Source organism: Diadema antillarum, unplaced genomic scaffold, assembly GCF_040938485.1.
Source record: "Diadema antillarum isolate AM-2024a unplaced genomic scaffold, OU_Dant_1.0 scf00000022, whole genome shotgun sequence".
NCBI classification, from domain to species: domain Eukaryota; kingdom Metazoa; phylum Echinodermata; class Echinoidea; order Diadematoida; family Diadematidae; genus Diadema; species Diadema antillarum.
This window is the reverse complement of record NW_027270911.1, coordinates 3,357,489-3,382,142: the sequence shown is the minus strand read 5'-3', so window position 1 is coordinate 3,382,142 and position 24,654 is coordinate 3,357,489. Positions and strand designations below refer to the sequence as shown.

The 24,654-nt window shown below is 37.5% G+C and overlaps 2 protein-coding genes and 1 long non-coding RNA gene across 3 annotated transcripts; 2 read left to right on the top strand and 1 right to left on the bottom strand.

The window, feature by feature from the left end:
• Positions 1 to 345: 345 nt before the first annotated feature.
• On the bottom strand, positions 346 to 3,333 carry LOC139731225 (uncharacterized). The gene is made up of 3 exons (XM_071642114.1): positions 2,113 to 3,333; positions 860 to 1,771; positions 346 to 390 (listed from the first exon to the last, which is right to left on the bottom strand). Exons 1-3 carry the CDS (start codon positions 3,331 to 3,333, stop codon positions 346 to 348), a joined length of 2,178 nt encoding a protein of 725 aa, XP_071498215.1.
• Positions 3,334 to 11,444: 8,111 nt separating this feature from the next.
• Positions 11,445 to 11,831, top strand: LOC139731215 (L-rhamnose-binding lectin ELEL-1-like). Its single transcript, XM_071642102.1, has one exon. It carries the CDS (start codon positions 11,445 to 11,447, stop codon positions 11,829 to 11,831), a length of 387 nt encoding a protein of 128 aa, XP_071498203.1.
• A 9,874-nt stretch (positions 11,832 to 21,705) lies between these two features.
• LOC139730553 (uncharacterized) lies at positions 21,706 to 23,060 on the top strand. Its single transcript, XR_011710934.1, has 3 exons — positions 21,706 to 21,869; positions 22,473 to 22,579; positions 22,998 to 23,060. It is a non-coding gene; the product is annotated as an uncharacterized lncRNA (long non-coding RNA).
• Positions 23,061 to 24,654: the final 1,594 nt, after the last annotated feature.

Genomic DNA, 24,654 nt, shown 5'->3' with positions numbered 1-24,654 from the left:
TGTAATTATTATCACACCAATGAATTACTGTGAAATTTCTTAATATTGCACCATTACAAACATTCATATAAAAAGCAACACCATCAATAAATTAGATCATATAATTATGGGCACTCTTAGAAACAGTGAAAAACAAAAGGATGTAATTCAACCTTCTATATCTTGCCTGATAGCTTCACACACCGTTAGTATTGAGTATCCTTATGATGTATGGAAGAGCACTTTTCCTGTATCGTTCCGTTTTACAGCGGACTTCTGAGTAAGCTTGACCTTTACGTAAAGATCTAGAAGTTATGGCGGCTCGTGTAGGAGGGAGCCAATGGTGGAAGGGTGACTGTGTTTTGGTCAAGCCTTTACCCAATTTGAGAGCCAGCTTATCACGTCTGCTATCTAGAGTTGGGAGACACAGAGTGTCCAGAGCATGTCTGTAGTGACCATAGAGCGGCCCAAGCATGAGGCGGCAAGCCCTTCGTTGGATTCGCTCAATTTGAGCCTTCTGACTTTCGGTTATACCCGAGTGCCAAACTGGTGCACAATACTCTACTACGGGCCGTATATACGAGCAATAGACTGTCAACAGGTCACGCAGGGGAAGATTGAATCCCTTGAAGATTCGAAGCATGTGTAGCCTCATGCTTGCCCGCTTGACAATATCATTAACAAGACAATTCCATTTGAGGTCATTCTGGATCAAAACTCCCAGTAGTTTTACAACTGTTACTTCCTTTACCTCTTGATTTCCAATGGTTATTTTTGGCGAAATCAATTCTGTACGTACAAAACTGACATTCATTGCAACACATTTCTTGGGGTTCAATTTCATATTGTTACTTGCTGACCAAATATCTAGTTCATGTACAGTGTTCTGAAGAGTTGACGTCTCGTTCACTTTCCTGCATTCCAGTAATGACAGATCGTCGACATATTTCCAACTGGGGTGGGCGCTATCACGACACGCGTCGTTGATCATACACAAAAATATGACCGGACCAAGCAAAGTCCCTTGAGGCGCGCCCGCGGAAACTTCCAGCCAATCAGAGTACGTGGACATGTATCTAACACACTGCTCGCGGCTGGAGAGGAAGCTACATATCCACGCGACTACTGGGGGCGGGGCATTCATCTCGAGCATCTTGGATATCGCGATGTTGTGGTTAATGCGATCAAACGCTTTGCTGAAATCCACGGCTACCAGTGTTGACACGGTTTTGAGTTTGTCAGCATTGCGAAAGATGGTGTTCAGGATGTCGATGAGATAATGCGCCGTTGCATGACCTTTCCTATTTCCAAACTGAGAAGGGTCAATAGAGGAGCTAATGCTGCTCGTAAGCCAGCGGGTTATGAACTTTTCAGCTATTTTTGAGAAGTGGTCCGTTAGCGAGACTGGTCTCAGATCTTCAATGGACGGCTTAGGTTTTTTCGGGATTGGCACAATGATCGCGCGCTTCCATTGTTTGGGCACGGTAGTTTCATTGAAAGATGCATTGATGAGGTGGGTAAGCGGGTTGCTCAGTTCATATGCGAACTCGGTGATGATTTTGGCAGGAATGCCGTCTGGGCCAGAGGCTTTCCGCGGGTTGATAGAACGAAGCTCCCTGTGTACCTCCCATGGTTGAACGAGTGGGATAGGCTGGGCAGTCGGTAGGAACGAGGGGAGGGAAGTGAGGTCGAGTTTGTCGATGTCCTTGGCGACATCGATGAAAGACTCGTTGATCTGCCCAGCTTTCCCTGCAAAGTCACCCTGACGTAATCCCTCAATCACTGCAGGAGTCTGATTAGTCGTTGTTCCATAACAGTCATAGATTTTATATTTCTATGCCACTGGGAGGGGTTTATCTTCTTCATTTTTTGTACACGTTCCACATAAAATGAAGACTCTGCAGAGGCTATACATCTGATTAACTTGTTTTTTATCTGCTTCCAGCGTGCTGTTTTACCAGCGGCAAATGCCCTCTGACGTTGCTTGATTAGAGATTTGATTTTAGGCGTGATCCAAGGTTTGTCATTGTCATGCGTTCTTGTGGTACGTGTGGGGAAGTATGTGTCGATCAGCGGCAGAAGGGTTGAATAAAATGTCTCACATTTAGCGTCAACATCAGTAGCATCATGTACATGAAACCAGTCACAATCACTCAGCTTCTGACCGAATTCACGCATGGCACTGACCGGCATAGGTCGAGTTGTTCGTATGTGAACTCGATTCGGCTTAGGTGTGAATTCCCGTGGAGACCACATGACCGTGGCATGGTCGCTGGCTCCAAGTGGGGGTAGTATGGATGGTGTCACATAAAATTGGTTTATATTACTCACAATTTTGTCCAGTGTTTGATGACCCCTGGTCGGTTTGTCAACAACTTGAGCAAATCCATTACTGGCAGTCAGTGGAGTGATGTCGAGTTCATTGAAATCCCCCAAAAGGATAAAGCCAGCATTGGGGTGCTTAGACGAAATGAGGTCCATCGATTCAAGAAGATGATCGATCAGGCTGTCGGCTGTAGGCGCATTGGGTGGGTGATAAATGGCCGCTACAACAATGATGGAAACGGATCGTGGGAGTCGTTCTGGGCAAACTTTCAACCATACGACTTCTAATTCATCAGGAACGATGATGTCCGAGACCGGTTGAGAGTTCAGTGATTGCTTTGCATACAAAGCTTCTCCCCCTCCCCGGCGGTGCGATCTCGATTTCACAAACACATCGTAATTCTCCAACGTGATGTCGGGTAGATCGGAACGAAACCAGGTTTCGGTGACTGCTGTGACGTCAATATCATAAGTTCTAACATAGGCGGAGAACTCATCAAATTTGTTGTTGAGCGACCGCGAGTTCGCCAAAAGAAATGTAGGAAACTCGGGTAGTGTTCTTACCGATTGAGCTGACACGAGCGGGACACATATCAGATTGGTTCTATTTCTTTGTGGCAGTTCGCTTCCTGAGTCGGTCGATGTCATCCGATGTCCGATTACCGTTGGTATCTTCCGTCGAAGTCGTCTGCCCCCTCTTTTACCTCTTTGGTTGCGTTTTTGCCTCTGAGATTGACGGTCGATTCCAAGTTGTCGAATGGTGTCCAACGTTGAGTGTGATAAAGACACAGGGGCGTGATTACGTAACCTGAACAAAGAGTCTAGTGGGTATGACAGTCGACGTCTTTGATGTGACCTGTGCACGGGAAGTTCAAGTTTGGCATCCATTTTATCGAGCGGGCTACCTCGCCTGGCGGTATGCACGGTGGGACGCCAGAGTAGGCTGCCAGGACTAGCGGTCTGGCTATCGTTGATGGTCCGCAATAGATATACTGAGACAACAGTGAGAGTCCAGTGAAGAATCAACATGATTGCTCTGTAATTCACAAATGTCCTACCTCACAATACTGCATCCAGATTGATCTTGGTGGTTCCCTATAGACACGAGACAGGTTATAAGAGCAGTCACTCCAACACAAACATGCAAATTGAAACAAATATTAAGGCAAACGAGGTGTGTAGGCGTCTATGTGATAGCGCCATCACGTACGTATGTACGCATGAAAGCGACCTGTACCATATTGTCTTTACTTTTGACCTAATGTGATCATTTTCAATGATGACGATGATAATGTAACAATGCAATGATAATAGTAATTATATCAATACTATAACAACACAAATAATGCAGGCTTGCATAGCCAATTACCCCGTCGTTAACTATAGGTGAAACACTTTCGGGTTAATGCGGATCCTCCAACGAACCCATCCAGTTTTATTGCCCCAATATTACCCTCAGGCAAAATATGAATCATTAAACAATGTGTCAATGTGTTATGTTAAGGCACCTCAGTAAATACATTCTTTTTTCTCAGTATTCCATATAAACCCCTCACAATGCCTGATAATAACATACTTTTCATAAATGTCATTTGAAAAATATGATCAAAATAAACGTGAGAAACTGTTTTAATTGCGCAGTAGAATCGTTCCTCTATCTTTTATTATCTTGAATTGTCAAGATCTTCTTGAATGCAAGGGATTTGTAATAGGGTATGGTACCCTAATTGTGGGTGGGGGGGGGTTGAATCAACAAAAATCCTTGAAAGAAATCGCGTTCACTTGATTGTGATAGTGCTTGATTCTAGTCGACGTTATTTACTGTGCAGCTCCCTGTGACTCTTTTTTGTGCAGAAACAGTTTAACATGATGTGTGTAGATCTGGATGGGATCAAGAACATTAGGCTGTCAAATATTGTCGATGAGAAAGAGTGAGAGGGAGGCAGCAGATATTTTTCATGCGAATTAAAATTTCTTCAAATGTTCAGTCTTTGGATAGAAGTTCCAAGTAACATGTTAAGAAAAATCAAAACGGATGCCCTGAGACCCTCACAGAATAGTCAGACTTCTACTCATTTTTTTGTCTAGTCAGAAAGCTCTTCACTTTCAAGTTCAAATTAAGTGTGTACGTGTACATGTGTGCGTAATTGCGTGCTGTGCGTCTTGGCTTTGGTAAGAGCGAGTTTAGGTCTAAAGCTTTAGGCTAAAAATGGTGTTCTGCTTCTGTTCTGTTCCAGACAGCTGTTTTCATTGCTCAACCCGGAAAGCTGCGTCGTCTTAGCGTTCGCGTCACAGATCTAAAGCTCGTGAGTATTGTCGAGAAGGCGTTTGGAAAAATGTCTGTCAAACTTAATCATACATGTTCTGTTTCCTTTTGTTTAAGTTATTAAAATTGTGATCAATTTGATTAACCTTCGCCATCATTCATCAAGCATGAAATACACCATGCTATAGTCAATGTCGCCGTATCTATACAGGTAATATTAGTCAGGTGTTTTGTTTTGTTTTTTTTTTGGGGGGGGGGTATTTTTTTCTGTAGGGGAGGAGTCGACGTTAGGGCAACATGCACCAGCATTATTCTCAAGGTCAATGTTCAATGTCTCTCTTCCTTTTACTCTTTTTTTTTTGCTCCCTCATGTACATCAATACCATGTTTTTCCCTCAATGGAAACTTTCTATGAAAGTACTTCGACGCGCCAGCTAATCATGTTTCTTTATAATGCATATTATTCCCAGAATAACAAACTGCCTGCATAGAAGTGACAGGGGCTACTTGAAAATGAGACGAAGATGGCCGGTGAAAATGATGATGGAAACTTGTTGCTCTTAAAAAGTATCGAAATTGAAAAGAAAGAAAAAAAAAAGATCCGTCATACAAGGGTTTGATAGATCATAGATCATGATAATAAAATCAGACCGTTGTCTACACATCTACCCATTCTGCTGCTCAGTAGTACTTTGGAACGGTCCCGACTGTTAGACTGTTGATCCAGCCCTCGATCACCATACTTTCCTTACCGCGAGATAGGTTGGTAAGTTCAGGAAGCTGTTCTTTAATCATTTTACACAAACTTGAACATGCGACCGCACGGTTCAAAATTTGCAAAAAGAAAGCCAAAGCAAATTTCTACGTTTCTACATAGTTTAAAAGAGTAAGCTCTAAGCATTAAAATGATGTACTTTTTAGAATTGGACATCCTTGCCTATTCAAAGGTGATTGAGGGAAGAGAGATTTAGAAGGTGCAGGTTCATATACTCCGAAAGGGAGAAAAGATGATTTAAACACTAGGGTCACTAAGGCGTGCTGTACAGAATACAAATAGTATCAAGTTATCAAAATTGTGATCAATTTGATTGACCTTCATCATCATTCGTCAAGCATGAAATACAGCATGCTATAGTCAATGTCGCCGTATCTATAGAGTTAGTAATAGTCATTTTTTTTTTCTGGGGAGGGGGATGTAGTCGACGATCGGGCTACATGCACCAGCATTATTTTTAGGTTTAATGTCTCTCTTTTTTTTTACTCTTTTTGCTCGTATAAAACTCGTAGACAAAGTACTTCGACGCGTCAGTTGATCATGTTTCTTTATAATGCACATTAATCTCAGAATAACAAACTGCCTGCATAGAATTGAAAAGGGCTACTTGAAAATGAGGTGAAAGATCGGTGGTGAAAATGATGATGGAAACTTGATGCTCTTAAAAAGTATCGAAATTGAAAAGAAATAAAAGAAAAACATTCGTCGTACAAGGGTTTGATAGATCATAGATCATGCTAATAAAATCAGACCGTTGTCTACACATCTATATACCCATAGTACTCCTCAGTAGTGCTTTGGAAAGGCCTCGACTGTCAGACTGTTGATCCAGCCCTCGATCACCATACTTTCTTTACCGCGAGATAGGTTGGTAAGTTCAGGAAGCTGTTCTTTAATCATTTTACACAAACTTGAATATGCGACCGCACGGTTCAAAATTTACAAAAAGAAAGCCAAAGCAAATTTCTACGTTTCTACATAGTTTAAAAGAGTAAGCCCTAAGCACTAAAATGATGTATAAACTTGTTAAATTTGGACATCCTTGCCTCTTCCAAGGTGATTGAAAGAAGAGAGATTTAGAAGGTGCAGGTGCATATATTCTCCGAAAGTGAGAAAAGATGATTAAAAATATTAGGGTCACTCAGGTGCGTTGTGCAGAATACAAATAGTATCAATGAAAATTAAGGTGGAAGTAGCTCCTGTCCGAACATATATATATATATATTAAGATACAGTCCAGAAAAATGCTAATATCTTAATTCGATTTGTTTTAACAGGATACTAGTGACATCTAAAGTCGATACGACAGTTCAATGCGACACTTTATTATGAGTGGTTACATATATCATCTTTGTCAACTTGAGTATAATAAGACACACTTGTGAAACATGGGATATTATATGCTATTCCATAACTGCCTTATTTCATAAATTCATTTGGAATGGAGGCACAGACAGGGTTAAGAAGATTTATTTATGTTACGATTTTACAAGGGTGGTCTCAAAATGATTGACCCTTCTGTAATCTTTTTGGCGCAGAAATTAACATAGGTAAAATCAATATCAGATGAAAACTATGATAGTGTGTGGAAATCGATAGAAATGCCCTTCTTAGATAATGTTAATGCCCTTAGAGATATTTTACGGAAATCTTATGCACCAGAAACTGTGTTTAACCAGCTAAGATGTACTCGGGTTTTAGATTTAATTTGAACATGGTATTTTTTTTTAGGGATAGGGCATGCATAAACGAGTTTGTTTATGATTGTTTATATTTGGGTTCGATGCAATGCATCTGGTTCAACAAAAACATTCGATCAAAGTCTAAGCAATACTTTTCTTACGAAGATTGGTCTTAATCCACCCCATCCTGATTGCAAATTATTTGAGGAGTTAGTTCTTGACTATGATATTTCACCTTTACGAAGAAGGAAATAAAAATTTTTGTCACAGAATATTCCTGCCATATGGCTGGATGGGTAACTTCAGGTACCGTGGATTTAGACATTCATGCTGAGATAATCAAGAAATTATAAGAGTGTAAGAAAGTTACCAGATGTGCATATTCTATACTTTTTGAAGAATGTAATCCCGACAAAAGTATTTCGTTTTGAAATGATTCTTGTCAACCTCCTGGCAATATGGATGTAGATTGGAAGAAAATACACAATTCAGAGCACGTTTGAAGAGTATTAAAGGCACAGAATTTTATATAATATCAAAGAAAAATGGTAAATTGCCTTTGCATTTAAATAAGATGGAGCTTTGATATATATTACCAACTGCTGTGATATCATCTTGAACTCATTTTTTTTTTGTTCCTTGCTATGTATGGTTTTTTTTTTTGCTGCTCTGTATAATCATGTGAGTAATTACTCTGATTTATTTGTTTCTTTTATGTGTTCATAGAAAACTTCAGGAAAAAAAAACCCAGATTTACAAAGTCCCATAAATGTCGACATTTATTCTGTAAAATTGCATTTAAACGTTCAGGCTTTTTAAGGTGTATATAGGGGAGAGAGTATATTCCTGCGTGAAACACTCGGCAATCGCTAATTTCTGTCAGTTTGGCCGCTCATCTATTTCAGTTCACCTATAATTATAGTTATTAACGACCATAGCACTTATGACATATATGTTTGTGTGTGTGTGTGTGTGTGTTTGTGTGCGTCACGTGAATACTGTTTGGCAAATATTGAAACAATAATGTTTATCGAAAGAATATATCTTAAAGTTACTAAATAAGTACAAAGTATACAGCTGAATTATTTCTGGAATTGAAAATATGATGATCAAGACGCCCGTAGTCAAACAAAAAACAACAACCCCAAAACATTTAAGGTATATTCTCAGGGATAAAACCCCATTTTAAGATAGTTATATCTAAACGTTGATGATGATCTCACAATGCGGGAAACAAACTGATTCACAGTGATATTCACTCAATAATAATAATTCACTTTTCCTGAATCTAGGACATTGTCAATTGTGAGACATAAAGAAATCGTTGAAAATTGAGGTGATTCAGTTTGGAACTTGACGAAATTTGCAGATTAGAGGTATGATACTGTTTAGATTTGCATTTAAAAAAATATGCTGTCACTAATCTAAAGTGTTCTACAGCGCTCTGTGAACAGCATAAACCGTTTAGCAAGTGGGTAATTCTATACTGTCTAACAGAGTATGATTAAGATCACTCACGGAGTTTTAATTTTTGGAGTAATTAATTCTATTACTTCTTGTCACAATGTGCAGAAGCCCACTGTAGCACAATGCCTCACAACACCTTAGTATAATGTATAGTGTTCACGTATTTTCAAAACGCTCTCTCTTGTTCCAGAGTGAAGCATCATCTCAGCATGTCCGGTCTGGCAGGAATTTATCTGCTCTGCTTTGTGGCAGCCACCGTCGCTGTGTGTGCCAACGCAGAACTGCAATGTAGGTGAAAGTTTCCATTATTGCCAAGAGAGACAGTATAAGCCACGGTCACACTGGCAAAAGATTGCGAAGTTTAAGATAATAATAATAATAATAATAATAATACAATATATTTATAAGGCGCTTAATACCGATGTTTCTAAGCGCACAGTTTACCGGAAAATTAATATCTATACCAGAATAATACAAAAATACCAAAATACAAGTACAAACATACCAAAAAGAAAATAAAAATAGATACAGAGTATAATTACGATAAATAATGAAAATCAAAACCAGTGTGCACCTCCATTGACCGACCCACAACTGGACTATTCCAAAGAACTATCTACTAAAAAGATAAGTCTTTTTAGATCGCGATCTTTGATATCGCGATCTTTAAGATCTCTATCTTTTACCAGTGTGACCTCGGCAGATCCTCTGTCTGTCTGTCCGTCTGGTCTGTAGTGCCTCCTTCAATCATATTTTGTGTGTGCGTGTGTGTGTGTGTGTGTGTGTGTGTGTGGGTGGGTGGGTGTGTGAGTGTAAGTGTGTTCGTAGGATTATGTGCGTGTGGGTGTGCGTGCGTATGCGTTTATTATCATTATTAGTACTATCATTATCATCATTATTAGTGGATTATGGGGGAAGTTGGACAAAAATTGTGATTTTATGAATTTTTTCCGATAACTTTTCTGATATTTAGAACGGGGCACTCATATGCCCAGGTCGAAAATCCCATAGAACCAATAGAAAACCAACAAAGCATTTCTGTTGGTTCCTAATGGTTTTATAGGTTTCTATTCCTAATATATTGATTTCTGTTGGTATTGTTGGGACCAACAGAAACCCGAATAGAATTCCATGAGAACAAATTGCATCCAACAAGTCCAACAGAAACAGACATAAGATCCTGTTGGTCCTAGTATTGGTTTCTATCGGACCCCTTGAAACCAATAGATTCTAGATAGTTGGGTTTTGATTTCTATTAGTTTTTATTGGTTTCTACTGGTTCTGTTGGTTTTCATTGGCTTCTGTTGGTCTCTATACATATATTGTTTTTTATATTGGTCATGAATATTCATCTAAAATTTGAATAGCAGTGTAATTACAGAAAAGCATTAACATCTTAGATATTTATGGTAAAATCAAAATGTGAACTTTATTAGAAATTGTATTAGACATTATAGTTTTGATGTACATAATTTGAACTTATATTAATAAGTATCATTTTCATTATATTGATAATGAAGTAGTAACCTATTTAGTAACCACTCCTAAAGGGTATGCAACTACTGGTATTCGACTATGTATAAAGAACTAGATGTTTATATGATATTGACTGGCCTCGAGGGAGATACCAGAAAATATTCTTTCGGTGTGGGCAATATTTATCTGGTATATTCCTCAAGGCCAGTCAATGTCATAATTATTGCCTATCCCCTAGGAAAATATGTGAATACGGGGATACACTATGATACAGATAAAGCCACATTTGACAACCTGTAGATCATCACCAACATGTCAAATAATTGAAAATTGTTCATCAATGTATACCATTCAACTCCAACTTCCAATATTATGTAGTTGTAACAGGCGAACTTCAAACATCTGAACGTTTTTACTCTTTATTTTTGTTTCTGTTTCAATTGAGAGAGATGTAATAACTGATTGTCACTCTACAGTTATTGAGCAAAAATGGACTAGTCATTGTTTGACGTGTAGTTCTGCTGGAAGTGGTCGACCTGGTATGAGTTGATATCGGCGTTCTTCTGCGGTGCGTGTAACCAACACGCAGGGACGTCCTTTGAATGTCTTCGCTTTGCGGTTGACCGAAACGTTTTCATGTAAAGTGATTGGCGAGACGGAATGTTTACTGTGCACTCCCGTTATAACAAACACGTAGGTTATAACGAAATTCCGGTTACAACGAAGTAAAAATTTAGGCTGCAATGTCTTCCACTCTATGTATTTCTATTGTTTATTTGTTCGGTTATAACGAAATTCTGATATATCGAAAGAAAACTGCCGGTCCCGAGGACTTCGTTAAAACGGGAGTCCACTGTATATGCAAAACCCCCGATCCTCGTTATATGCTCTAATGTCGCCTGCTGAACTACCGACCCTGCAAAATACCAACTGCAATTGCCTCGCAAAACTACCTCGTGTAGGTAATAATAGTGATTATTCCCTAGGAATAAGTTGTAGCTTTTAGAGGAAGCAAGGAGGTGGACGAAGTTAGCTGATGTCACAGCACGCTGAATTAAATATTGGTTCCATAGTATTCAACAGAACATTCAGTTGATGATTACTGGTTTTCTATTGGACCAGCAGGAAACATTATGTTGGACCAACAAGAAATTTTCTGTTGATATCCTTTTGGTGTTTGTTGGATTTCTATTGGATTTCTATTGGACCAACAAGAAATTTTCTGTTGGTATTCTATTTGACTAATATTTCACTTTCCCAGTTGAAACCAACAGGTCTGTTGGGTTCGATGGTCCAATCATGCCAATAGCCTATCGGAATTTCGACCAGGGAATCCAGACTTACACCCACCAAGAGAGTGTTTGTTCTCTGAATATTGTTTATTTAAATTCTCACTGTTCCTACGATGAGACCGATTGACGATTAATCTCTAATGCTTGCCATTTCAGATGAAGTGGTCTGTGAACATCGCACTATGTCTCTTAGCTGCGGCGCCGGAAAACAGGTTAACATCATGAGTGCAAGTTACGGTCGTCGTAGCAACCGCTTGTGTACAACTGGATCGATATACACCACCAACTGCCACAGCGGGAGTTCCCTGTCTAGGGTCTCGAGTGCCTGCGATCGGCAGTCATCGTGCAGTGTTGCTGCATCCAACTCGGTCTTTGGCGACCCCTGCGTTCATACCTTCAAGTATTTGCAGGTCGTGTACGTCTGCGCATCATGGGCGCAGAGGCGTGTTTGCGAGCGCTCCACTCTCAAGCTGTCCTGCCCAACTGGGCAGACGATCATCATCGGGGATACCCTCTACGGCAGGACTACAGGAGCAAGCGTCTGTCCTGCCTCGAGCAGGTACGTGTAAGAGCAAAACTGCAGAGCATCCTCATCATTGTCCACAGTGAGGAGCAGGTGCGAAGGGCGAAACTCCTGCTCAGTGCCTGCAACAAACGACGTGTTTGGCGACCCGTGCGTAGGTACTTACAAGTACCTGGAAGTGCAGTTCGACTGCGTGTAATAGCATTCGGTAAGTTAACTCCATTGATACACTGTAAAATTTACCTGGGCATCTATACTGTTCATCCTATTTGAACTTGTAACACGTCAGCATCAATTTCGGTAGTAAAGTGTGTGTATTTGCCTACTGAGAAAAGGGAGAGCGTCAGTTGAAGTCGATTACAAATCTTGTTATTTTGATTCTTGAAAGCACTGCAGAGGGTTATTCACTCTCTCCCTGCGCTTTAAGAAAGAAGAAGATCCGACACTGATTTCGAGCAACGCATCTGCAGTATGCACGCTTGTTAACAAACATAATGGATCAAGTTCAAAAGACTCGCAGCCCCCCCCCCCCCCCAAAAAAAAAGAATGCATGAATCATCATTGAGAAAATCTTATCAAGGAATTAGACTGGTGTTGTTGGTCGGGACTACTAAAACCCCTTTATAACGAGGTATATAGGGAGTGTCGATATTTTCTTGCTGTGCCTGGTAATGTACACTCGGCCAAAAAAGGAAGTAAACACTTTTTCCAGTTAATATTTTTCATAGAAGATTTGGATGAAAATCATTGTGTCATATATCATATAAAATATTATCATTTCATTGCCTATTAACCTGGTAGTTTTATACAAAGGGAAAGTTTACGCATGAGTGAACACATTCATTTTTTGTCCTCCAAGGCAGAAAAGTAAAAATTGCAAAAATTGACATATTGAAAGTCATTCGCAAATGCCCTCCAAGATAGAAATGATAACAAAATACCAACTCAACCCAATGAGAGACATGCATGAAATGTTTTTCTTCATATTCTAAAACAAAGTCATAGTTGGAATACTAAAGGTGGAACATGAAAATTTCTGTCAATTCTAGCTTTAAATGACTTGGGGAGTATTACAAAGCCGAAAAGGTGATAAAATCGACGGAATTTCTTCATTATTCACCTTTTAATTAGGGAATTTAATCATGCATGAGACAAATTTAGGAACCAAATATTATTTCAAATTATCTTAATTTGGAATAACGCTTCATATCAAACCTTCTTTGTTACCATAACTTTTTTTCTTATGTCTTTTGACTATAGATTTGACATATGATTCTTCAATTTCTTCCATTATTTTTCGTCTTTCTTAATATTTTGAATATTACAGAGACATAGAGATCATAGGTTGATTTTTGCAAATTTATTTGCATTTCTATTGTGTTGAATTTGTCTTTTGTTCTCATTATCATATGTAAGAGCATACACGCCTGAATAACAACTTGTCAATTTTTGCAATTTTTACTTTTGTGCCTTGGAAGAGTAAAACGAATGTGTTCACTCATGCATAAAATTTTCCTTTTCATTGACCTACTGACTTTATATCCGCCTGAATTACCTTTAACATGGTATATAAAACACCACTATTAGCCAAATAGTCTATGAGAAAGATGAACGTGATGAAAGTATTTACTTTTTTTTTGCTGAGTGTCAATTGTCAAATTATGCAGTAGGGATGAAAACAGACATTCTAGAGTAGGCCTATAAACTTGGTATTGTGACATTGCGAGCACTGGTGAGTGTCATACAACTGCCTTACGTCTTGACATACTCAATTGTTGTGTCTGCAAGTGTGTACAAAAAAAAATATGCTGCATGGACAATTATTAATTTTAGAAACGTATACAGGATCCATTTTTAATAGTATTTTCCCCTAGAGACAATATTTGAGCGGTTTGATTTTAAAACGAGTTACCTGGCATCATGTTCATCTGAGATATTTGCGATTAAAGGCCCCCCGCCCCCCCCCCCCAAAAAAAGAAAGGAAAACAAAACAAAACAAAACAAAAACAAAGAAAATGATGATATATATTTGTATATCATGAAATCAACGTCAAGGGTATTCCTCATTTATTGTTATGCAGCAAGTGATCTCCCAATAGAAAGGTTTGATTTTGTTCTAACTGATGACGGACGTTCTTTAAAATGTTGAAAAATAACGCTTTACCCGTTTTGCGGGTAAATTCTTCTTTTAGTTGCGTGCGGGGCAAATAACTCTGATGGGGTGTCAATATAAACCAATATCTACAATACTCTTATATGTGCCAGACCATCGCGCGATGATTGCGACCATGAGCATCCAGAGGCCGGCTATTATGTGTCACTGTTTATTACTTCGATTGCACCGAGTGAGGTATGTCTAGCTGTGTGAAGTATGGCGCCAAAATCGGCAAGACATCGCACAAGTGTCGTCCCTTAGAGGAGTTGGTAGATATTCCATGAAGATAGTTGAGACCGTGTTCATGAGAGACGTATTTGCCAGATAGTAATCAATTTCTTTCCCTGGCGTGTGCCTTTCAATCAAAATCTTACCAAAAAGCCCAATGGGATGGTACAGTATTGGTAAAGGTGAGGATGTATAGTTTTTAACATTTTGCGAGATACCCATTAACTACTGTACGAAATGTTAAAGGGCATACAATTCTAGAGGAATTCAAAGTTTTTTTTGATGAAATTTGTTTTTGGAATGGCTGAGACATCCAAAATACAAAATAAAACAAAGCTATTAAAGGCGTGTCCCACCTTTTATCAGAATCGCTCATTTTTGGATATCTCAGCCATTTCAAAATCAACTTTCATCAAATAAACAATGAATTCCTTTTGGAATTGCCTGCTCTCTCATATCTCATAAGAAGTTTTTCATTATTTCACCGAATATGAAAAGAGAAAGTTATTTCTCGAACAAGACTGCACGATCCCTTGAAACCATGACCATACCAACACTATTCAAATTTTCTCCTTTGTCTTTCTGCAGGCTTCCAGTTGATGTCTATACCAAATGATAGAGGACTTGAACAACAAAATAATCTTGAACTTTATGGAGGAATGTTACTTCCCGCCATTTTTCTGGTTCTAGTCAGATATTGTGTAATGCCATTCTTTACTTCTACATCCTGGGAAATTGGTGAACTTTGTAGAGTTTGGGACCACAATTAATTTACAGTTATTCCCGGCTCTTGCTCTGACGTCATTTCATACAAGAACTCAACGGACATTTTGACAAAAGTATCCGTACTTCCGTCGACATAACAACTACATGTAGATCTGAAAATTCAAACGCAAGTGCTTGTAGTACAGATGCGTATCATTATTTTTTCATTATTTTTTTTTACACGAAATCGTTTGAGCAACATAGACCAGAACACAGGATTATCAAGACTCTGACAAACGAGACCAGATGATTTTTATCCATGTTATTCAAACTTTGACTGATTACCGTATGAAATGGTATTGAATGATGAAAGCAGTTGTCCAGCATAGATTCCGATAAAAAAGCTAAAAATATCGAAGGGTTTGACATCCTGGTTTTACTTCAATTATTGTACTTCGTTTCTGAAAAAAGAAGAAATCATCATGATTGTGTGCGCTGTCTGCGATTTCTCTTCCATATAACATGCATGAAAATAAAACTTTCAAGTCTGTCAACACATACTAAAAACGGCTCCGATTGTTTATGTATGAGTGAATTCGTTCTTTCAATGTTTTAGGTTATGTGAGTACAGTGGTTAGTACATCAAAACACCTTCCCGTGTGTTCCCCTGTAGATGATCTTTAGAATTTCACTTCGGACTTGAAGTGATATGATGTCAACGGTAGGTACTATTATTACATTGTACTATTTTTCATTTCATGTCATAAAACGAGATTATAGACGAAGAGTATAAACGACATTGTCAGATTGTGGTGTAGGATCTTGACGAAAATTTTCCATCTTTGTAATTTTTCATTTGGTTGATTTGATCTTATTTTTGCATTTTTTCACCTAAAATATAACAGAAAATCAATTAAACATAGTTATTGAGTAATATTTTAACAGTGAATTAATGGATACATGTTCATGGTAAGCATCAATAAACAACATTGCTTTTCTTTAATAATGCTAAATAATTACGAATAGGTGTGTTTTACGCACTAAATGAAAATAAGATTACACCTACCTGCTTTTCAGAAGACAAATTAAAGAGGAAACCATTATCGGAAGCACATGTTTGATATGGACAATAGCCTTACACGTAATGCAATACAGTGGACTTCCGTTCGAATGAAGTCCTCGGTACAGGCAGTTTTCTTTCATTATGTTGAAATTTCGTTATAACCGAACAAATAAACAATAAAAAACAAAGAGCGGGAGATTTCTCGGCCTGAATTTTTACTTCGTTTTCACCGGAATTAGAACCGTGTTCTTTATAACGGGAGTGCACTGCAAAATCAAAGATAATCCAGTCACCACTCATCGAAGAGATTCCGAGCTAGGAAACAAAATGATCATGGTAATGATTATGAATAATACTTATATAGCGCTTGATGTTTCTAAACGCATTACTCCGGGAAAAGAAATATTGAGGTAACAGCATTATGTACATAGTAATTATAATATAACAACAACAACAACAACAACATTAACAAAATTATGATATAGTAAACAGATTTGTTTATAACAATCGTGACAAAGTTTCAACTTATCAACACTTTCAGCATTACGAATATAGAGAGGGAGTTTATTCCAAAGAGATGGGTAAAATGACAGAAAAAAGCCCTATCACCATAATGGGTACAGTTGCGGGGACTATATGCTAATATTGGAGAGTGGAGGAAGAACGGAGAGAACGGGTTGAAGTGGAGATGCGGAAGGAAATCAAATCTGTAAGATAAGATGGGGCAAGATTATTGCATATCTTGTAAACAATAATAAGGAGTTTAAAGGTGAAATGTTGATGTAAGCGGAACCAGTGGAGGGATTGGAAAACTAGAGTAATGTTGTCAGAACTTTTGGTAAGGGTCACAAGCCTAGCAGCTGCATTTTGAATTCTTTGAAGTGGTGCAATACTCGAAGCAGAGAGACCAACGAGAAGGGAATTGCAGTAATCAAGATGAGAAGAAACAAACGCGTGAATTAGACGTTCAGTGGACGTGGAAGACTGATCCAATAACTTTATTTTACCAATTTTACAAATTATACCCCAAGCAGCAAAACGATATGAATTCTTAATGTGTTGTTGACAGTTCAACTGCTTATCTACAATATCTCAGAGATCTCTGACGGACTGAGAGATTGGGATAGTACTATCTTTAAGAGAAGATTAATGAGATATGAATTAAAATGTGATTTCATATAATGACGTCATAGTGACGTCACGGTCGAAAAATCACAATGATACATTAGATCTGTCATCTTTGGACATGATACATATGTGACCCTGAATCACAAAACCAACAAAAAGTCGCCACACATGGATTTTTAGTTAAGGGCAGATTCTGAAAGAACAGCCTCTAAGCTTTAAAATGATATATAGCTCAATTGAAATGGACTCTCCTAACCTTTCTAAATATTGGAAAGAAAACACACACTCTGGAAAAGTGTGAACCAAGAAAAGAGGCTTTAAAGTGCAGAGTCTATCTATCTGTTCAAGCGTTTAATCTTAACCAAACCGTGCTCGCTGTGTCATGAATGGGACAAAAAGCAGGATGTAAACCACTGGAGTAACAACAATGAAGGGATTATCAGATTAAGTTTTTTTCATGGAACCTGCGTTTACAAGCTTTGCTTTTGCGGTTCCATCATATTTCACAAGTTATAGAGAATAGTCTTATGTACATTATGTATGCTGACACACTTTTTCTGTTCATGTCCCGACGTATGACATATTTTGTATCTTACTTGGTTTGTATTCTTTTTTTTTGGATGTATTTTGATGTCAAGTGAAATATGAAAATAAACGTGCTGGAACTGTTCACTGTGTCTCGAGTGCAAGACCAGTGCAGTTTCAGTTATTCAATTCAATTCAAAAAACAAATGTGTTCGCTATTGCGTAAAGTTTCCCTTTATATTGACTTACTATGTTGATACCCGATTAAATTACCTTTAATATGGTATATTATGATACATTGACTTTCATCCAAATCTTCTATGAAAATTTTGAACTCGAAAAAGTGTTTATTTATTTATTACTATTTTTTTTGGGGGGGGGGCTGAGTGTTTATATATATATATATATATATATATATATATAAACACACATGTGCGTGTGTTGTGTGTGTATTATTATTATTCATGGTTTATTGAAATCGTGACTCGCAGCAATATGGATTGCTGAATTGCTCACAATTGTACATAAAAGACATGATGTATACATATGAATATAACAAACCTATTTGTACTACATATATAAACATGGAATTGCAATTCTTTATATAGGCCTACATACACGGTAAAATGCATAAAATGTAATTCCGATAATTTGCTACGAGTAAAATGCCTCTTGGTGCATTTCGAACAGCTGCTGAGGTGCCTAAAGGATGTGTCTTTAAACATCACATAATACTAAAGTGTATACGGTTATGTGTGTGTGCATTTAACGTGTGTGCATTTAGCGTGCGTGTATTCAAGCGTACAGTGTATTATGATTTGTTTGTTCAGTACTGAATTGCTCCCATTTGTACTCGACGAACATGCATAGACCTACACAGAACCTAACAAAACCGTCTTTTACTATACAACAAATGCTATCACAAAAAACACAACCTTACATATATAAAATTCAGATTCTTATTACCACAAGGAAATAACCTCTTGCTGTATGTCAAAACATGCGCTTGAGGGGAGTGTCTGTAAACATGTGTGTGTATGATGTGTATTGATGCGCGTGTGTGTATAATGTGTATGTGTATAATGTACTCTATATAATTATGTGTAATGTGCATAAGTGTGTGTGTATTCAAATGTATGGTATTACATGTTTAACAGTGATAAAATCGCTGCAACTTTTCTAATTATACATGACGGACATGCAGTCATAAAAACATAACAAAATCGTCCATTATTCCACCACGAATATATCACCTGAAAACAGCAACAGTTCATTGCACATATAAAACGAAATTGTCAGAAAATATACAAAATTCAAATTCTTACGACGAAAAAGTTACATGTAGGTGTATTACGAGCGTTCTGTTAATGTGCTTGCAAAGGCGTAGAATACTTATACACGTATACAATGATCATGTGCTTGTGGGCGTGTGTATGTGTGTGTGTATGTGTGTGAGTATGTTTGTGTGTGCGTAAGTTGTGTGTGTGTGTTGTGTGTGTTGTGTTCTTATATGAATAAAATTGCTGCTATGAGAGCTGACACAGAAGGTTTGAATAACGAGACAAAAAATTGACCTCTATAATCATACTCCATGAAATTATATCAGTGAAAATGTACGAGTTCCCGGGATAGCAATCGATTTAGTAGACCAGCCAAACCTCAAAAAAGGCTCTAGATAAGGATTCGACGGCATTTTTTGTTAATGCTCCGTTCTCATACTGAAAGTCTTGCAAAAATACTGAGGAATAGCGTACGGCCGGATGTCAAGCGTACTTTTGCCGAAAAATGTCATTTTTAGCCCAAAATTCAGAAGCATGTCAAAAATCACGATTTTGATTTTTTGCTTGCATTCAATTGATATTTGAAAGATCATGAGTTTCAATTGTCCCTTTTAATGAAATTGCAATTTAAATGTGTTTCCTTAGCAATTTAAAAAGTCATTTTGTACAGCCATATATGGGGCTCTCAAATGTTTGGGTGTTGTTTTCTCGAAATAATATTCACAGATTAATCAACGTTCTGCAAAGTTTGCTTTTCCAAGCTAATTAGATGATCTTCCAAAGGTAATTTAATGTTTTATAAAACTACAAGTGCTTCTTTAATTGAATGTGTCAATATTATTTCTAGTTTTCTTGAAGAAATCTTTATTTTTAATCAAAACTCTGAACTTGCAGGAACTCAGAAAATGCATTTTCGAGCATTTTCCAGTAGCCCCGCGCAGCTTGTGTGCGCGCGAATACTTAATACGTGTGCGTACGTCTACCCCTACAAGCTAGCTACAGGTAAAATCTCTCGCGCGAGAGCTGCATGTTTCGATCGTTGAGTTGGAAACGTGGTGACTGGAAAAGGGACTATTTCCTTCGAATGTAAGTAACTTAGTAAATAAACACATAGTTCTTTATTGCACTGCATAACGGAACTTAAAAATCTGTTTTGATCTAACAGTTAGATATACAACTTTGATCTGAGACTTGGTTAATATCAAGGTTCAAGCGCTAGTACTACGTTAGGCCGATGTCTTTAATTACTGCATTTCGCACCGATCCCGTGGGCGCGGGCATTCCTACCAACCCCCGGGCCGCCACCCGACCGTGCCGGCGGTGCTTGTTAGTGGAACACCGATTATTCCATAAAGCACGTCTTGACACGGTGCGAAAAGAGGCCTAACAAACATTACGTCTACGTCTAGATTTAGGTGTCTTGTTCGTTCGATCTAGGTTTGTAATCTATGGCCTCATCACATGCAGTTGGACTGAATCCTCGTCTACTGTTAGGTCTAATCTATCTAACGGTTACACTCTCTCTAACTATGAATACATTTGTACTAACGTTAGTGTTAGACATTCTAGCTAGTAGCACAATGTTAGGGGTAGTGTTACTCTAACAACGAACGTTAGTGTTAGTGTTAGAATGTACGGCTACGCCTGTTATTATGCCAAAACAATTCAATCGGGCTAGGCCCTATGATAGTATAATCACAATGAACTTAACACCTAACGTTAGCACATTAGCAGTTGTATAACGTGGACAGTACAGGCCCACTACTACTAACGTTACTGCGCTGGTTAGATGTATTTGTAGGGCTAGAGCCAGGTCCAGGGCAAGGGGCTGTAGTCTATACAGAAGATGTAGATGTAGATCTACCAACGTTTAGAGTCTAATATACTAGACCTACAATATAAAATCTAGGGTCGGGGTCTGAAGCATAAATAGCTGGCGTCTGGAATTAGGATCTAGGTCTAACCTTAGTCAAGATCTGGGCCACTGATTCTACCTATTACGTTAGAGGTTTCTAGTAACCTACTACTCATATCTAGGCAGTTTTGTTGTAAAGACCCAGCTAGGCCTAGCTAGACCTAAGTTTAGGCATCTAGAGGTTCTAAAATCTATGCATAATAATTATACTATAATGTAGGCTAACTTTGATCAAAAAGTTCATGTTAGATCTAACATTAGAAGATCCTAACATTAGCTCTAACGTGAATTAGCTAGACTAATATTAGTCTCTAGAGCAGAGGTCTAAGGTTGATTCCACTCTTTCTGGTATTTGTAGACCTGTGGGTTCAGAAAAAGAGTCTAGGATTTAGGCCTAGGTGTTTTATATAAAAGCGAGTCTACAACCAAGTGATCTTGCCATTCGAATATGCTCGAAAGGGAGAGAGAGAGAGAGAGAGAAAGTGTTCAGTCCTGACTGCCAACCTCTCCTAATCTGTGAATCATTTACATGTATTCTTCTAGTTTACAAATAGATCTAGTCAAGGAGGAACTATTTAGAAATGTCTTTACTCATAAGTACCAAGTTCTTATGTTAATGTCTCAAAGAATAAAGGTTCATTCGAAAAAAATGTAAATATTACATTTTTAATGGATCATTTATACCGACTCACTGAAACCTAAATATCTTCTTCTTTTTTGACTTTTTAAAAAGCTAAAAAAAATATCATCTTAATAAAAGAGATATATTTTTAGTTATAATTGATTTGCATGGGGAACGAAGAAAATTATGTCAATGTCAAGATGCCTTTTCAAAACAATGAAATTTCAAATTGATTTTATTTTTTTGTTCAGTGTTAGCTTATAATGCTCTGCTTTAAAGATGAAAAAATTATTTGAGTCATGTTGATTTCTGTTTTCAGCTAGATGTACCAACAAGTGGACAGACTGAGTCTTGTCTTCAAACTTCACCAAAGAGAGAGACATAGGCCTATCCTGACTTGCCAAAATCTAATTGTAAAGACTGAGCTCTTTCTACCTGCAACAAAGTGCAGAACAACCAGAAGGTAAGAAACGGTAAATGTCTTGAATAGCAGTCTAATTTGAAATATCTTTTAAATACTAACTTACTAAGTGTTTGATTATCAAATGTATCTCTGCAGTGCCCAGTTGAAAATAATACCAAATCTAAATACATTGAGTATCAAATATTCCTATTCCATTTGAATAAATTGTAACAAGCATGTTTTCACTTTGACAGTTGCATTACAGTGCAGTGTACAAGTACTTTGCAAACAAAGAGAGGAGAATAATCTTATACACATGTATCTCCATTTATATAAGAAGGGGAACAAATCTATGATCAAATGTGTATTCTTGTTTTCTTGTAAATTCATTGCATGTTCTATTGTAGAGGATCATATGAAAGAATGGTATTCTATCTACTGAAGATGAGATCATATAAAAATCAAACATAAATGTAATCAAGTAAGATATTATATGTAATGAAATATTTCTCCACCATGTCAATTGGCACAAGTGTTTAATGTGTGCACAGATGAAAATACGTCTGTAGTCACAGATCAATTAACTTTCCATTGTTATTATGTTGCGTTAAGTATGACGTAAGGGTGATATGCTGTGATGTATTGTTCTTTATTTTTATCAAGGTGTCAGCAACAAATGGACATGCTGAGTTTGAGATCACATCCACTAGAGTGAGGGGGAGATAGAAAGATGTCTTGACTGCGATGTGAATGCCCTTTCCAGCTCAGAAGTAAGTGTCAACGATTTGAAATTGGGAATATCATCTCATGAATACAAACCGATTTATGCAAGGAAATCATATCCTAATCCACATACAAATGAGAGCATGATACAATGAAATATTTGTGTACAGGAATTACAGGTGTCAAGATGACTTCCATCCTACATAATTAATTTTCAGTAAGATATGGCTTTAGAGCATCAAAAATGATAATAACAATGACATGATTAATGTATTACATGTAAGACAAATTAATGTTGACAGTGACCTGAAGATCCAAAATCTCATACTAAGGGATTCATGAGATCGTGATGATAAATTCTATTTCATGATGAATATGTTTGTCTTTTGTTGCAGTATGATTATCCTGTTTCACTCATAAAAATGATAACTTATTTAAGTTTTTGTTAATTGTATTTTCGACCAGAATTAGCACAAAGTGGACAAAATGGACCCTGCAAACCACAGCCAACTACGGACAAGAGAGAGAGAGAAAAAAGAAAGAGACAGATGTCCTGACTACCAACTTCTAATCTGTGCATCCTGTACTCTATTTCGAAAGGAAATGTGGGAGGTAAGCAATAATGCATGTAAAATGTAAACCCCAAATATGTTGGAATATTTTGTCAAGCCTTTGACATCTTGACCAAATTTTTGACTGTCGATCGTTCATTGGGCAGAAAATTAACGCATGTTTTGCTAAATGCATGCAGTACTGCATATGCATGTAGTCAATCACTCCAACAACGAAGATTTACATGAATTAACGCTGATTATTTTTTTTTTAGCCTCTGTCAAAGATGGTTGCAGGAGTTTTTGTGTTGTTGCAGTCATCCATTCACACGCACATCTGTCCTATTCTCATCTTGCAATAACTTGACATTTACTCAGCAGATCATCTTCAACTTTGGTTTTATACAGAAGAGATGATTACCTGCTGAGCCTTGTACAAGTAGCATTTAGTTATTGTTGTGATTTTGCTGCTGATTGTAAATTACAGGGAAACCCTGATTTTTATTGACTGTAGAGCATTGCTACCATGACATTATATTTACCTTCGGATAGCAAAGTTACCATAACCTCTAAGTAATTTGACTTTGATTAGTTATGAGGGTATTGATGTGAAAGGTCACGGGGACATTATATGCACGAAAGTGTTGAATGTATCCAGTTGCAGTATCAGGCAAGCACTACCTTGAAATTCTTCTGAATGGAATAAAAAGCTTAATGGAAAGAATTGGATATTTGGATCATGAAAGTTTCCTACATTTTGTATTTCATCGTGTACTCACGGTTAAATTGCTACAATTAGGATCTACTGTATAAAATAATATACTTTACAGTTTCAAGGAAACACTACATATAGAGGAAATCAAGTAACCGCATGTCTTTATTAGCGTATATGTCACTGTGTCTTCACCAAAGATTAAAATGCCCATGTCACTTTCCTCATCAAGTAAAGACAGATACACCATTCTTTCTCTCTCTCTCTCTGTCTCTCTCCAGAAACAACCCTGCCAGGCTATCCGGTCCGCATCTAGATTCCGTATGAAGGATGTCATCAGAACCTGAACTTACATGTGGAATGCATCCATCTAAACTTCTCAAATATAATCACAATGTGCTTTCAGGACTATTAAGTTGAATATATAAAAGACATGTGTATATATTAGAAATTTCTACTAATCCAGATTAAATGCTTCTTTTCTAATCTTTTTTTTTTCTTTTTTTCCCTTAGTGATGAAGTAAAACAAGGCCTGATATCAAAATGTGCACAACACTACTTGGCAAAGAACATTTACAATATGATTTGATGTAGATCTACTTCCAATTTTGATGGCAGCATTAAAGGGATGAGGGATGGTCTACTTTTGGTTGAGATGGGGGCTGAGATGGAGATTTTGTAAAATAATGAGAACCCTGTTATGAAATATTAAAGAGTAAACAATACCAAGAGGAATTCCAAATTTATTTGTTAAAAATTGGTTTTGAAAAGGCTGAGATGTACAAAAACAAAGAGGTCCTAATAAAGGTGGCACCCACTTCTAATTATTATCATTCTGTGTCACTTTTTTAAAAAATTT

Excerpts from the sequence above, each read along its gene's own strand:
- LOC139731225 (XM_071642114.1), bottom strand. The coding sequence starts at position 3,333 with ATGTTGATTCTTCACTGGACTCTCACTGTTGTCTCAGTATATCTATTG. Across the intron at positions 1,772-2,112 it reads GTGATTGTGACTGGTTTCAT|ACTCCTGCAGTGATTGAGGG; the intron begins GTACATGATGCT and ends ACGACTAATCAG. Across the intron at positions 391-859 it reads CGTCAACTCTTCAGAACACT|ATAGCAGACGTGATAAGCTG; the intron begins GTACATGAACTA and ends TCCCAACTCTAG.
- LOC139731215 (XM_071642102.1), top strand. The coding sequence starts at position 11,445 with ATGTCTCTTAGCTGCGGCGCCGGAAAACAGGTTAACATCATGAGTGCA.